The sequence below is a fragment of the Asterias rubens genome, chromosome 20 (assembly GCF_902459465.1).
Source record: "Asterias rubens chromosome 20, eAstRub1.3, whole genome shotgun sequence".
Classification (NCBI taxonomy): domain Eukaryota; kingdom Metazoa; phylum Echinodermata; class Asteroidea; order Forcipulatida; family Asteriidae; genus Asterias; species Asterias rubens.
Window position 1 is genome coordinate 11,210,548 of NC_047081.1, and position 13,642 is coordinate 11,224,189.

The window sequence follows — 13,642 nt, forward strand, 5'->3', positions numbered from 1 at the left end:
AAAAAAATTATTAAATAAATAAAATAAACCAAGTAACTCAGTGAAGCATTTCAACTTGAAGGCCTTGTGAAGTAAGACGATCTCTCTCTCTCTCTCTCTCTCTCTCAAAAAAAAAAAAAAAAATCTTTTTCTGATGAACTCACCTCAGGCAACGTCAATATGGTAGAGTTAGGGAGGATGAACACTGGGCCGTTATCATTGTAATCTCCAACCACCATGTTCAGTGTAATGTTGCTGTGCAGTTGGTTGGTACCGTTGTCCCGGGCCTCAATGATCAGCTTGAAGTTATGGACGAGGTCGGTCAGGGTCGTGATGGGACGGGAGAGAACGATGGCCCCTGTCTTCTGGTTTATACTGAAGATGTCTGTGGAGAAACAATATTAATTTGCATAAATTTGCCTATATGCAAATAAGTTCTCAAATATTGATAATAATAAATAATAATAAACTTATTTAGCGCAAAAGTCCACCTAAAAAGACACTCCAGGCGCTTCACAAAGCTAAGGCCAAACACATTTTATCTAAGTAATTAACCTAAGAGTCTAAGCAATTCTAAAACAACAGTAAACTTGTAAAAAACACTTAAAAGTTTATTTGCTTGAAAACATTAGAAACAATTCAAATTCAATGACGATCTTACTTTCAACGTTCCCAGAAACTATGGAGTACGTGATCCGTCCATTTTCTCCGATGTCCGCATCCGTCGCCGTGGGCTGGTAGATCGGGAAATTCCCCTGAGAGTTTTCTGGGAAGCTTCTGGTGATGTTATCCTCCCCTCCGAAGGTTGGCGTGTTGTCGTTAACATCAAGTATGTTGATCAGAACCTGAGAATACAACAGAGAAAAAGGTTTGGCAATCTTTTCAGTTCCCAGAGGTTACCTAAATAACTGTTGCAGAAGTTTGTCGCTAGTGTAGAAGCTTGTCGCCATTGCAAAAACATGTTCACAAGTGCAGAAATTTGTCGTTAGCGCAAAAATTAGTCGCTTTTACGACATTTTTTCGTTGGTGTAGAATTCTGTCTCTAGCGCAGACGTTTTGTCCCTAGTTACTCGCCCTAACTTAGAACTTAAAGAGTCCTAGGACAAGTCCTAAGTTAGGACTATCTTTGTGAAATCGACCCCTGGGGTTCCAAGCTTACCTGAGTAGCTACCGTGTGACCTTGGTTCCTCACTTGCACATCCAGCAGGTATCGGTCTTGAGTCTCACGATCCAACATTCCGCTAGTCTCGATCAGTCCAGTCATCTCGTTGATCGTGAACGGTACAACGTTTGTGATGTGGTAGGTGAGCTGCGAGTTTGTCGGGTCGGAGTCTGCGTCGGTGGCGAATATCGTGCCTACATCGGTTCCTGTTAGAAAGAAAGAATACAAAATGGGATTAGAGGGTGGATTAAGGAAGAGATTAATGTATCTGATAGATGGGTTACTAATCTTGCTTAATCTAATCTAAAAAATAGTTTATGGCCTGACGTTTCATTACTAGCAGAGTCTTTCTCAAAGGCAAAAGTAGAACAAGCCAAGTGACTTTTGCTGACAGAAACTTCTCAGTCTAGGGACCCAAACTCTGGAATAAACTTCCAATTCCAACAAGGACAAAACATCCCTCAACATATTTTAAGGCACTTCTGAAAACCCACTTGTTTCAGGACACCTACCATCATTGACTAAGTTATTTCTTCTGTGCCTCATCACCTTTGAGCAAACCTTTGAGTTAGGCACACTAAAAATTCTTCATGATTGATTGATTATACTATTCTCATATATTCATGACCTACCGAGTGGCACGTTCTCATCAATGTTAAATTGATACGGCAGTGGGCCGACAAACACCGGGGTCTGATCGTTAGCGTCTTGGATGTTAATCACAGCGTGGGAGGTTGAGCTCCTCCCGTCCTGATCTTCAACGAGGATGGTCAGGTTGTACTTCTTCCTGGACTCAAAGTCCAAGCGGTTGGAGATGGTGATTACTCCAGTCAATGCTGGGGGGGGGGGGATAAAAAAGAGTAGCAAGATTAATCAATTGTTTTATACAGCATTCTTCTTAAAACTAAGATTACTGAGCCAGTGACACCATAAACCACAGGTTTATGCCTCAAGAACTTTTGATCATAAAAGAAAGATCTTGTGGAAAACTGTTCACTCCCCAAGTTTGTCATCGGCACAGTTTGGTTTGTAATACAGGACATCTTGTGGATAGACTTCACTGCAGTTTATGGCAAGATATCCCCAAACGGTCCAAGTCTTGAGGGGAAGACCATAGAGAGAAGAACATGGAATGGAACTAAACTCACGATTGATGAAGAACGTGTCGTTGATGTTCCCATTGACAATTGTGTACGTCAGGACAGAGTTCTTGTCGATGTCCTGGCCCTCGACCGTCATCACGTTACCCGTAAATAACTCTGATATGGTGATGTTATACGGAGCGTTGACAAACGCCGGGTTGTTGTCGTTCAAGTCTTTAATGTAGATGGTGGTGGTCGTCTCGGTGGTTTTAGCCGGGTTGCCATTATCGGACACCTATACAGGTTGGAGATACTTGTTATACCATGGTAACAGATTGGGAAGTTTTATTGGTCGAGAACCAATTATTTGATGTGATTACAAAGAAGCATGCTACATGGCAAAGGATGCGCACTACGCATTACGCACAGCGCGGAGTGTAACATGATTTTGTTAACCGGTATACATAACTTCGGTCATCCCCACCGTGTATCGATTTCAAGCACTTTGTACAATTAGAAACAAGCTTATCAGGTGCGAGGGAACAGTGAAGAACGGTTTTTCATTTGAACAATTGTATAATGTCTGTTATTGACCCATTTCACCTAACATCATCATCAGAATAATCTTGGATGCGCCATTTTGGTGGTCAATGTCAAGGTGTGTTATTCAGAGAAGTGCGCATTTTAGGCGACCCGACGTTTACACGTAAACCTATTGAACACCAACATGGTGAGCGTGGCATCAGTTGCCGCGTGTGACGCGCATGTAAGGGGTCAACTTTCCACTAACAGAAATAGATTAAGGGAAGGAGATGGGGTGGTGGGGAGTTGGGGTTGGGTGGGGGCAGGGAGGCGACCAATCAAACGTCTGATGGCCCAAGCATTTTGACTGGGTTAGGGGGATAGCTTACCAGAATAGTAAACGTGTAGTTCTCGGCAAACAAGGTGCTGTCTGAGTCAATCTGCTGATTGGTGAATATTTCACCAGTATTCTGGTCAATGTAGAACACACCGTTTCCATCTGCATGACAAAAACAAAGTTGGATTAAAAAAACATTATTACCTGTATTCAAATTCCTCATTGCTGTATCTTTCAATGTTTTTACCTAATTATTGTGCAGTACTTTTTATCTACCCGAGAAATGAAATAAATATTAATATAAATAAATATGACATATCTGCACGAATACAAATATTAAATGAAAAACACAGGCTCTTACCTGAGGGATTGGCGAAGGTGAAAGTGAAGTTGAAGGTCTCCATTGGGTTATCAGCATCGGTTGCATCGATGATTCCGACCAGAGTGCGGTTCGGCAAGTTCTCTTCCACATCAAAGTAATAGTTTGGACTCACCGTCGGAGCATGCTCATTCACATCACCAACGTACACAAGAACCTGTCGATTCAAAAGTTCAAATTAAGGTCAGAGTTTGATGGCTTCGGTAGTGGCTGTGGCTAGGCTGTGGCTAGATCACTGAAAAGCTAACAGGCGAAAACAAAATAAAAGTAAGACCAATCTCTGTCTCTTAAAATTAAGGATTCAGGAGGTTGAAGACTCACCGTTGTAGTGTTCTGCCTGCTGTCTGAACCGCCCTCATTGTCTGTCGCTGTAACCGTTAGTGTGTAGATTCCTTGCGTTTCTTGATCCAAGGATTGCAACGTTGTGATTTCACCCTGGAATTGAGTTTTTAAAAAAGAGAACAAAAATTAACAAAAAGCATTACGGGAATGGTCCATTAAAAGAAAGAGCCTTTAAAGACACATTCGTTTCGTCTTGCAACTCACACCTGTTATCTTATTGTTATTGCTCTTCCAAAAAGTGTACTTAATTGGTTCATGCACAAACTAGTTATGCTGTTGACTGCACCAATCCTGAGTTAATTATTTTTTTTGTTTTAAAGTTTTTCGCGGCCAAACTTGGAAACTCTTTAATGAAGCTTTCCAGTTATGGGTATCGGAAAAGAGCAAAAATCTGAGCGAATTGATTTTTTGTTTTAAAGCCATTGGACCCTTTCGGTAAACAGTGTTTTCCAAGGCCCACACTTTGTGTACCACAACTTCTATATCAAATAACAAACCTGTGAAAATTTAGGCTCAATCGGTCATCGGAGTCGGGAGAAAACAACGGAAAAACCCACCCTTGTTTCCGCGCGTTTCGCCGTGTCATGACATGTGTTTAAAATAAATCCGTAATTCTCGTTAACGAGAATTTATATTGTTTTGCTGTTTTCTCAAAAAGTAAAGCATTTCATGAAATAATATTTCAAGAGAAGTCTTTCACCATTGCCCTCTGTAAACCCTGTAAGTTATTTGTAAATCTGTGATTTTTTATTTTTTTTTCTGAACCGAAAGGGTCCAATGGCTTTAAAGTTTAGGGGAATCCTTCTATAGGTTTAAAAAAAAAAAACTTACAGTAGTTGAGTCAATGGTGAAGAATCCATCTCCACCAGTAAGCTTGTAGGTAATACTGCCATACTGCCCAACGTCCTTGTCAGTCGCCGGTGTGATAATGACAAACGTCCCCGACCCAGTGTTCTCTGTGACAGTTGTCACATACTCGGACTGGTTGAAGACAGGGTTGTTGTCGTTGACGTCCAGGACCTGCACGTTGATTGGGATGCTGGTGGATAAGGACGGGTTGCCGCTGTCTGTGGCCACGACGGTGAAATTCAGCCATTCCAGTAACTCCCTGTCGATGTTCTTGTTCACGGTGATTTGTCCTACGTTGGGAGGTTGGGAAGTAAAGACAAACTCATTAGACTTAAATTTTGATAATTTTATAAAAGTTTTGCTCTTCTTTTGTAGTTTAACTCTTTCTTGTGCCAACTGTTCGCTAGTGACTAGTTTAAATCTCTATAGAATAACAGTTGTAAAACAAAAAATAAAGATCACACGCGGCCACGCAGCTTTCAGACTGGAAAAGAGGACTCTTGAAGGTGCTATTTGACCTGTTTTTTGGGGAGTCGCCATTTGCAAAAAACAAATAAACAATTAATGCATCCATGTGATCATTTCATCACTAAAAGAAATGGTGCATGGAAGGTTTAAACGATAAATCAGCAACAAAAGCATGACACACAGCGAAAAACGAAACTATTCAAACAAACAAACAAACAAACACATACCCGTGGTGGGGTTGATCTCAGCGTACTGCGAGAAGTTTCCTGTCAACATGTAGGTGACCATTCCATTGATAGGGTTATCTGGATCGATGGCTACAGTGTTGATGATGATCGTACCCACATTGGATTCCTCCTGGACCGATGTGGAGATGACGGTCGTCCCATCGGGCTGGAAGACCGGGCCATGCTCATTGACGTCTGTGATGGTGATGGTCACAGTGGCTGGTGATAAAAGAGAACACATAATAAAGTTAAAATAGCACAATAAAAGCCGGAATGATTGAGTAACCTGACAATAACCATACCCCCATTTTGTAACCAGAGTGAAATGGCAAACATAAAGTGTGATTTTCATTGCAGTTTGAGAGGGGCCAGACTACCCATCTCTTCCAGCCTAAACTTTGGCTCACTTTGAACTCAAGATGGCTTAACTGGGGAATCAGGTTGGCTGAGTGGTTTCGTTCCTCTGCCTTTCCCCTCTGTGGACCCCGGTTTGAATCCCACCTCAGACCAGAGCCTTACATGTGGATTGGGTTTTCAGTCCCTACCTTTGGGGTTTTCCTCCCACATCTGAAACTGAACATTTCATCTTGTTTCCTATTCATCCAGTTATTGGCGTTTATTGTGCTGCTTGATGTGTGAACAAATAAAATAAAATCTTTCAAGTTGAGGTGTTCTTTGAACATACCATCAGGATCTGTGGTGCTAGTAGCTGCATCGTTCGAGGCCAAGTCCAGGCCGGAGATCGTCAAGATAACCTCCGATGCATTCTCTCTGTCAAGCTGACCGCTGACGTACACCACCCCACTTGTTGAATTAACGCTGAACCACTGCGAGACATCTATGGTCGGAGTGTTGCCGAACATGTCAGTGGCTGTCACAGACTCAATACTGGAAGATTGACAGTTGCAATAGATTGTGTCAAAGGAAAGGTATACATTTGATAATCACTCTAAAAATTAACGGCAATAAGAACCTAGGGTTAGAAAGCCAACAGCAGCTTTAGAAGTATTTTGAGAAAAAACTCCAATCAGAAGTAACGTGGTTATGTAAAATGATATCAGTTTTTATGCCCCAAAATTTGAATCTGAGAAGCGTTACTGTCAATAACGTTTCTTAGATTGTGTATTCCAATTTGGGAGTATTCTTCCTGTTCGGACATACTCGTTGAAATAATCTCAAAAACGCGACCATCTTCCTGAAATTAAGTTTTCACATGTTAGTTTTTTTTACATACATTTTTCCTCCCACATCTAAAAACATAAGCATATCTTCAGAATGAAACTTTGCATAGACTTACATGTACATCAAATTAGCGGACAGATCCTGGTCGATCGCTTGAACCGTCGTGATGGGCTTATTCAACATGGAGTTCTCCTCCACACTGACGACAATATTGGTGAAGTCAAACGCCGGTCTGAAATCGTTGACGTCCGTCACGTGGATGTACACGATCTCCTGAGTGCTCAGCAAGGGACTGCCGAGATCCGAAACCTGGACGTTGAGGGTGTACAGGTCTTGGATCTCGCGGTCGAGCGGGGTTTCGTCGCAGACGTCGCCGCGGCAGACGGCAGAGACGGTGATGGTGCCGTCGTCAGGGTTGATGGCAAATTTATCTTCGCCGCCACTGACGATGGAAAAGTGGAAGGTGGTGCTGCCGTAGTCCTGATCGGTGGCCGTGACCACACCCACGAAATGATCTAGGGAGGAACAAAGGCACGGTTACTATGTACACTCGGCTACAACTCAAGGATTATCTCTTTATTACATACATTTTATTACAACTGTACACTTTTGTGCAACAGCTCCATAGTTTCTGGATTGACAAGTTGCGTAATTCCCTCTCTCAGCAATGATTCAAAAGAAATGGATTTCAAAAACATACCGTTCGTAGCATCCTCTGGAACAGAGAAGTTGAATGTCTGACCGATTACCGGAGGGTAGTCGTTGATGTTGAGGATGGTAACAGCCACAGTTCCTGTGGCGCTGACTCCGCTTGCACCGATGGCAGTGACTTCAAAGATATGATTGTCCTTGACTTCAATGTCTAGCACACCACTGACTGTTATGATACCTGTTTGAGAATGGTGAAGTGATGCCATTTATAAAACACAATGTCTAGTTTGTTTTTCTTCTTCTTCTGAGTATGTTTTAAAAGAAAATGTCCAGCAAACCACTGACTTTTAAGCCCGGTTCATTCTTCCTGCTTCCTACGAATGTTGACATCACAAATTCGCGACGAAATCCGCACTGGGTTGAGTTGTGTTCAACCCTCCCGGAATATCGCAGCGAAAGAGGAGTTGTAACGTCAAATTCACATCAAATTCGCATCCCATTCGCATTCGCAGGAAGTATGAACCGGGCTTTACCTGTTGGAATAGAAGTGATGCCATTGTTTTAAAACAATGTCTTATTTGTTTTTCTTCTTCTTCTCAGTATGTTTTAGAAGAAAAGGTTTGTCCTTGACTTCAATGTCTAGCACACCACTGACTGTTATGATAACTGTCAGAATATGGTGAATGATGCTATTATAAAAAACACAATGTCCAGTTTGTTTTTCTTCTTCTTTTTCTAACTGAGTATGTTTTATAAGTACATGTCTGTCATTGACTTCAATGTCCAACACACCAATCCCTGCGATGTCTTTCTTAAAACACAATGTCTAGTTTATTACTACTTTTTTTCTCAAACTAACTGAGTATGTTTACACAGAACAAAATAGGGGCCAACCTGTGACAGGGTTGATGAAGAATGGAGCGGCGTCTGGTCCACTTATGCTATACGTCAGCTGACCAACATCAGCCGGGTTGGCCACAGCTACAGTCTGTTGAAACAAAGCACAAACTTATACATAAAGAAAACAATTTGCACCTAAAGATGTAACATAAAACCCAATACCCCCCGTGGGGGGCGGGGGTGGTTGATGGCACACATTCAGTTTGTAACCAGTATTTAAAGGCATAATCAGGTTGGCTGAGTGGTTTCGTACCCCTGCCTTTCACCTCTGTGGATCCAGGTTCGAATCCCACCTCAGACCGAAGCCTTACATGTGGATTGGGTTTTCAGTCCCTACCCGAATGCGTTGGTTTCCCCTATTGAGGTTTTCTTCCTCCCAAATCTAAAACTAAGTATTTCTTCTTGTTGTCCGTCCATCCTGTTATTGGTGCTAATTGGGCTGTTTGGATGTGTAATAAATAAGTAAATAATTGCCCACATTCAATTTGTAACAAGTAGTTGAAGTCATACCGTGACGTAGGTCCCTTCAGGTGAGTGTTCAAACACATCTGCATTGAACGAGCCGTTATTGATGAGTACTGGAATGGTGCTAGTCGAATCAGTCACAAGAATAGTCAACGTTCCGGTTACCTACAAACCAACAAAAAACAGAAAAAGGGTTATAGAAAAAAAAAGAAGAACAAAGAATTGTCATCTTTAATTGAGCAGCGTCTTCTTTCATATGGACCCAATTTCATAGAGCTGCTGAGCACAAAAATTTGCTTAGCATGAAATGTCTTCCATATTGCTTGTTACTGGCATACAGCTGTTGTTTGCTTATCCTGAAAATCACGTGGACAATTTGGTTGGTAATATTGGGTAATATGGAGACCAGACAATTTCCCTTTTATGCTACTCGCTTGTGGAACTCCCTTCCATCATTTTGATAGTTTCTACGTGACCTACCTCTTTAGAGTTCTGTGGGTTCAGTGGGTTGTCCTTGGCCTTGACGATGAGTGTGTATACGCCGTTGGTCAAGGTTTTGTTGACGTAGACATTACCAGTCTGTTGAGATAATGAAATGATATTTGATACATGGCTACAATCAATGTTATGGATACCAGAGTCTGGGTTTCAGACCTCAAGTATTAGTTTTAGACCTTTGGTGTTAATTTTCAGACCTTCAGGTCTTAGTTTTAGACCAGGTCTTAGTTTTACTGCCTTGGGTCTCTTAAATGTCAGACCATAAAGTTTTCAGCTCATAAGGTAAAGTTTTAGTAACTCAGGACTCGGTTTTAGACTTTCAAGTCTTAATTTTAGAACTTCAGATCTCAGCTTTAGACTTTCAGGTCATAGTTTAAGAATCTAAGGTCTCAGTTTCCACTTTCAAGTCTCAGTTTCAAAACTTCAGGTCTCAACTTTAGACTTTCAGGTCTTAGTATGAGACTCTAAGTTCTAAGTTTCAGACTTTCAGGTCTCCGTTTCAGACCTTAAGGTATCATTGTTAAAACTATAGTCTTGGCTTGGTCTCAGACTTGGACCTCCAGGTTTGGAGTAAGTCTAAGGTTTTGGTTCTCTTAATGTACTGTTCAGTCATACCCAAGACTTGGTACCCCCACCCGCCCCCCCCCCCCCCCCAAAAAAAAAAAAAAAAAAAAAAAAAAATTAATAACTTAAAAATCTCACCAGAGGGTTGATCCAGAACATCTCCCCTGTGTTCCCATCAAAGATACTGTAGGTGATGTTACCGTCAGGACCACTGTCTAAATCAGTGGCCACTACGTTGTAGACCAAGGATCCTATCGCTTCGGTGTCGTTGATACTGACTCTGTACGGGGTACCGATGAATTGAGGGCTGTGATCGTTGATGTTGAGAACGTTGATTCCAACAGTGGTCTGCAGATGAGAGACAGTGAGATAAAATTTAGTCTGATTCCTAGACTGGACCTACTCTGTAACTTTGGGTGTTCCATATTGTTTTTATCTTCATAAAAGAAGCGGTACCCGCTGCCAAGACATAGGACTCGTACTGCTTTTAACTACCGGGCAATCTCAGTAGTCGAGTTGGTAAGACACTGCTCTAGAATTGCAAAGGTTGAAGGTTCGAATCCCACCGGAGTAATATGCCTGTGATATTTTTTCACAGGACTCGGGAAAGTACTGAGTATACAGTGCTAACACACATCGGTGAAGGGGTAAAAAATGTAATAAAAATGAGTATTCTTTATCCCCAATGCAAATTTAACATCCATTATATTATTATGCTTGCGGATAAAGACAGGCAAGTTTGGTCACAAAAGCTCACAAAGCATACCTTAGTTTCAATGAGCGAGTGTTAATACCCGGGTAAAAAATATACACAAAATATAATCGGAAAAACAGTATCCAAAGAGTTCGTCCAGGGTGACTTACATTTCCACTGAAAGAGGGTGTCCCTGCATCCGTAGCAGTGATTGTGAGGTTAAAGTCTGAGACAAACTCGTAGTCCAATTCAGCCGTTGGCTTCAAAGTGAGAACACCAGTATCCGGATGTATAAAGAACAGGTCTGTTAAAAAGAAATTGAGAAATAAAATTAGTAGCTGTTTAACAACCAAAAGGACCTAGCTGTAAGATTTAAATGAAAAATATAAGTAGGATTTCAAACTTTGCATGGTGGGAAATACGATATAGTAAAGGTTTGCGGTAACACCATGTAATGATAATCTCTAAATGAGATTGGGTGGTTCGTCGAGTTGATACCAACGGTTCCTTTAACAACCATCCCAACTCATTTAGAGATACATGTAGTCATTACATGGTATTACCGCATACCTTTACTCTATTGCAAAATATTAATTAGTGGTCTGACGTCGTGACCCTAGCAGAGTCTCTTTAAGGTCAGAACGTCCCTTGGTTTCATTACTATCACTATATAGCAAAAAAAAAGAAGGAAATAAGAACTTACTGCTCAAGTTTCCGATGAGAGTGTATGTAATCTCTCCACCCAGGCCACTGTCGGAGTCCGACGCTACGAAGGTACCAATGTAGGTGCCTGACACTCCTTCGAAGAAGCTGTACGGCCCATAGTAATCCAAGGGGAATACCGGAGGTGTGTCGTTAATATCGTCAACATTTACTGTCACCTGGTGATCGAGAGGAGGGATATTGAATGGAATTGTGATCATGGTTTTGATAAGGTGGAAGAATTGTCCCTGGATTTATCAAAATTCTTGGATATTTGTGGATTCATTGACATTTTTGTGCCGTGGCGTGGCCAAGTGGTTAAGCTGTGGTGTTTTTGATCAGCAGAGTGTGGGTTTGAGTCCAGGTCACAACACTTGTATCTCTCAGCATGGTATTTTACAATAAAGTACCAAAGTGCCGGTTAGGTGTTGCAGGTAGAAGTTTTTTTACGTGTGTGTCCTCCACATAACTTGGGGTTCCTCCCTTCAAAAAACAAAAAAAATTACAGAAATTTGTTGCTCACCATGTTATCAAAATACTGCAGTAAACAGAGTCGTGAATTCTGGATCAAGACCCAATTTCATAATGCCCTATTGTTTTTCCTTTTGGGGGCAGGGGGGGGGGGACGGAGGAGGGGAGGGGGAAGATAGAAATAAGTTGAAACTTACAGTGACTGTTCCAGTTCTTCGATCGTTGACATTCCCAGCCTGGTCTGTTGCCGTGACAATCAGCTCATAGTTCTTAGTAGTCTCCCAGTCCAGTTCTTTGATGACATAGACTGACCCCTAGGATACAATAGACACAATCACATGGCTGATAAACAGTACGAATTTATAATAATTTATTGAACTTATATTGCGCTCTCTAAAGGACCAGCCTGTTTGAGAGCGCATAACAAAAACACAATTCCAGTAAGAAAATTAGAATTAAGAAAATTAATCCTGCTTGATAATTAGAGAAACAATCGAACTAGCTTGGTGGTCTAGTGTTAAGACATCTGCTCTAGCAATGCAAAGGTCATTGGTTGGAATCCCAGCTAATTTGCCTGTGGGTTTTGTTTAAAGAACTCAGGAAAATACCCAGTATACAGTGCTTCATACACAGCGCTGTAAGGGGACAATTTTGTGATTTCTTATACAAATTTTAAATTGGTTGGTGATTTTTATTAATTATTTGTTAAAGAAGCATGAATGATTTGAATGATTTATGATTTTGTTGTCAGTGTCAATTTTTACTATCCAAACAATGTTTCCATCAAGATAGATAGGAATTCGCCCTAAATTAGAGGAACTAGATTGCTAAATTTTGTAACAACACACTGTGCATAATTTTCAATGAAAAAAAAGTTCCTGTTAAATTGCTGAGCAAACTGATAATTGTGCTCCGAACCTGGGCCCAATTTCATAGAGCTTCTTGAGTAGACAATTTTGCTGAGCAAAAGAAAAGCTCATTATCAGTCTGAAATGGTGCATGTTACATGGTATTTTGATAGCTACTTTTCATGCTTAAGTAGGTCTATAATAATTATTGGGCTCTGGTCTTACATTATTCTGATGGATTCCAAAGATGCCGTCCGCATTCCCACCAGTGATGGTATAGATGACGTTGGAGTTCTCCCCAAAGTCATTGTCGTCGGCCGTAACGGTGACAAAAATGTTACCGGTTGACGAAGGACCCTCCGTCACGATGACAGGAGGCTGGGGCGGGAATATTGGTTGATTGTCGTTCTGGTCCGTGACGTTAATATAGAAGTGAGACGTTTCCTGAATTTGAGGGATGTCAAAAGTCAAAAGGTCATCGGTTAACTTTTCGGGTGAAAGGGCAAAGGATGATGGATGATTTAATCGATTTAGAAGTAAAGTAGTTTTTGAGAAAGAAGTAATTTCTCACTAAAATATTTGAATTTGAGTGTTGAGACCTCAGAATTAGATTTTGAGGTCTCAAATTCAAACACCTGAAAGCACACAACTTTGTGTGACAAGGGTGTTTATCCTTTCATAGTAATCTCGCAACTTCGGCGACCAATTGAGCTCAAATTTTCACAGGTTTTTTATTTCATGCATATATGTTGAGATACAACGAGTGAGAAGACTGGTCTTTGAGGTTTACCAATATAGTCCAGTGTCTTTAAGACATGCATATCCATAAGAAAGTGCACTCACACTAAATCCTGCGTTGTACGTCTGATCCCTCATCACCACCACCAGGTCATAGAATGCCTGCTGCTCTCGGTCCAGCGGCCCCGTCATTGTGATCTGCCCCAGGGAGTTGATCTGGAAGATCCCGCCGGGGTTGGACGTGTCGTCAATGTAGAACTCGATGTTGTTGGAGGACGCCAGATCGTTGTCGGAGAACACGATGGTGCCGACAGGAATGTTGATGAAAGTATTCTGTTGAGAAGAAGATAACCCGACATTAGGTTACTAAGAAGCTTTGTATTTATCTTATCTACTAAAAAATAGTTAATGGCCTGACAGTTCAGCCCTCAGAGGATCTTCCTCGAGGGCTAGCAGAATCTTTCTCATTTACATGTAGCTTTCAAGAAAGACTCTGCTAGTGTTGAAACGTCAGGAAATAAACTATTCATTTGCATTCATACCTAGGTCCTTTTGGTTGATAAGCAGTTTCCTACAGCTAAT

General features: G+C 41.3%; 1 protein-coding gene across 8 annotated transcripts in view; it reads right to left on the minus strand.

Moving 5' to 3' along the window:
• Positions 1-13,642, minus strand: part of LOC117303705 (protocadherin Fat 4-like) — an 87,796-nt gene that overhangs the window by 9,019 nt on the left and 65,135 nt on the right. For all 8 annotated transcript variants that reach the window (XM_033787980.1, XM_033787985.1, XM_033787981.1 and 5 more), the window contains 22 exons: positions 13,166-13,393; positions 12,548-12,766; positions 11,672-11,788; positions 11,005-11,182; positions 10,472-10,605; positions 9,746-9,955; positions 9,026-9,124; positions 8,591-8,710; positions 8,075-8,168; positions 7,230-7,418; positions 6,645-7,044; positions 6,033-6,235; positions 5,348-5,566; positions 4,635-4,942; positions 3,783-3,896; positions 3,444-3,618; positions 3,135-3,244; positions 2,290-2,518; positions 1,774-1,977; positions 1,139-1,347; positions 641-824; positions 144-364 (listed from right to left, as the gene is read on the minus strand). In XM_033787980.1, the coding sequence (XP_033643871.1) occupies positions 144-364; positions 641-824; positions 1,139-1,347; positions 1,774-1,977; positions 2,290-2,518; positions 3,135-3,244; positions 3,444-3,618; positions 3,783-3,896; positions 4,635-4,942; positions 5,348-5,566; positions 6,033-6,235; positions 6,645-7,044; positions 7,230-7,418; positions 8,075-8,168; positions 8,591-8,710; positions 9,026-9,124; positions 9,746-9,955; positions 10,472-10,605; positions 11,005-11,182; positions 11,672-11,788; positions 12,548-12,766; positions 13,166-13,393 (4,164 nt within the window). The remainder of the gene's footprint in view (positions 1-143; positions 365-640; positions 825-1,138; positions 1,348-1,773; positions 1,978-2,289; positions 2,519-3,134; positions 3,245-3,443; positions 3,619-3,782; positions 3,897-4,634; positions 4,943-5,347; positions 5,567-6,032; positions 6,236-6,644; positions 7,045-7,229; positions 7,419-8,074; positions 8,169-8,590; positions 8,711-9,025; positions 9,125-9,745; positions 9,956-10,471; positions 10,606-11,004; positions 11,183-11,671; positions 11,789-12,547; positions 12,767-13,165; positions 13,394-13,642) is intronic.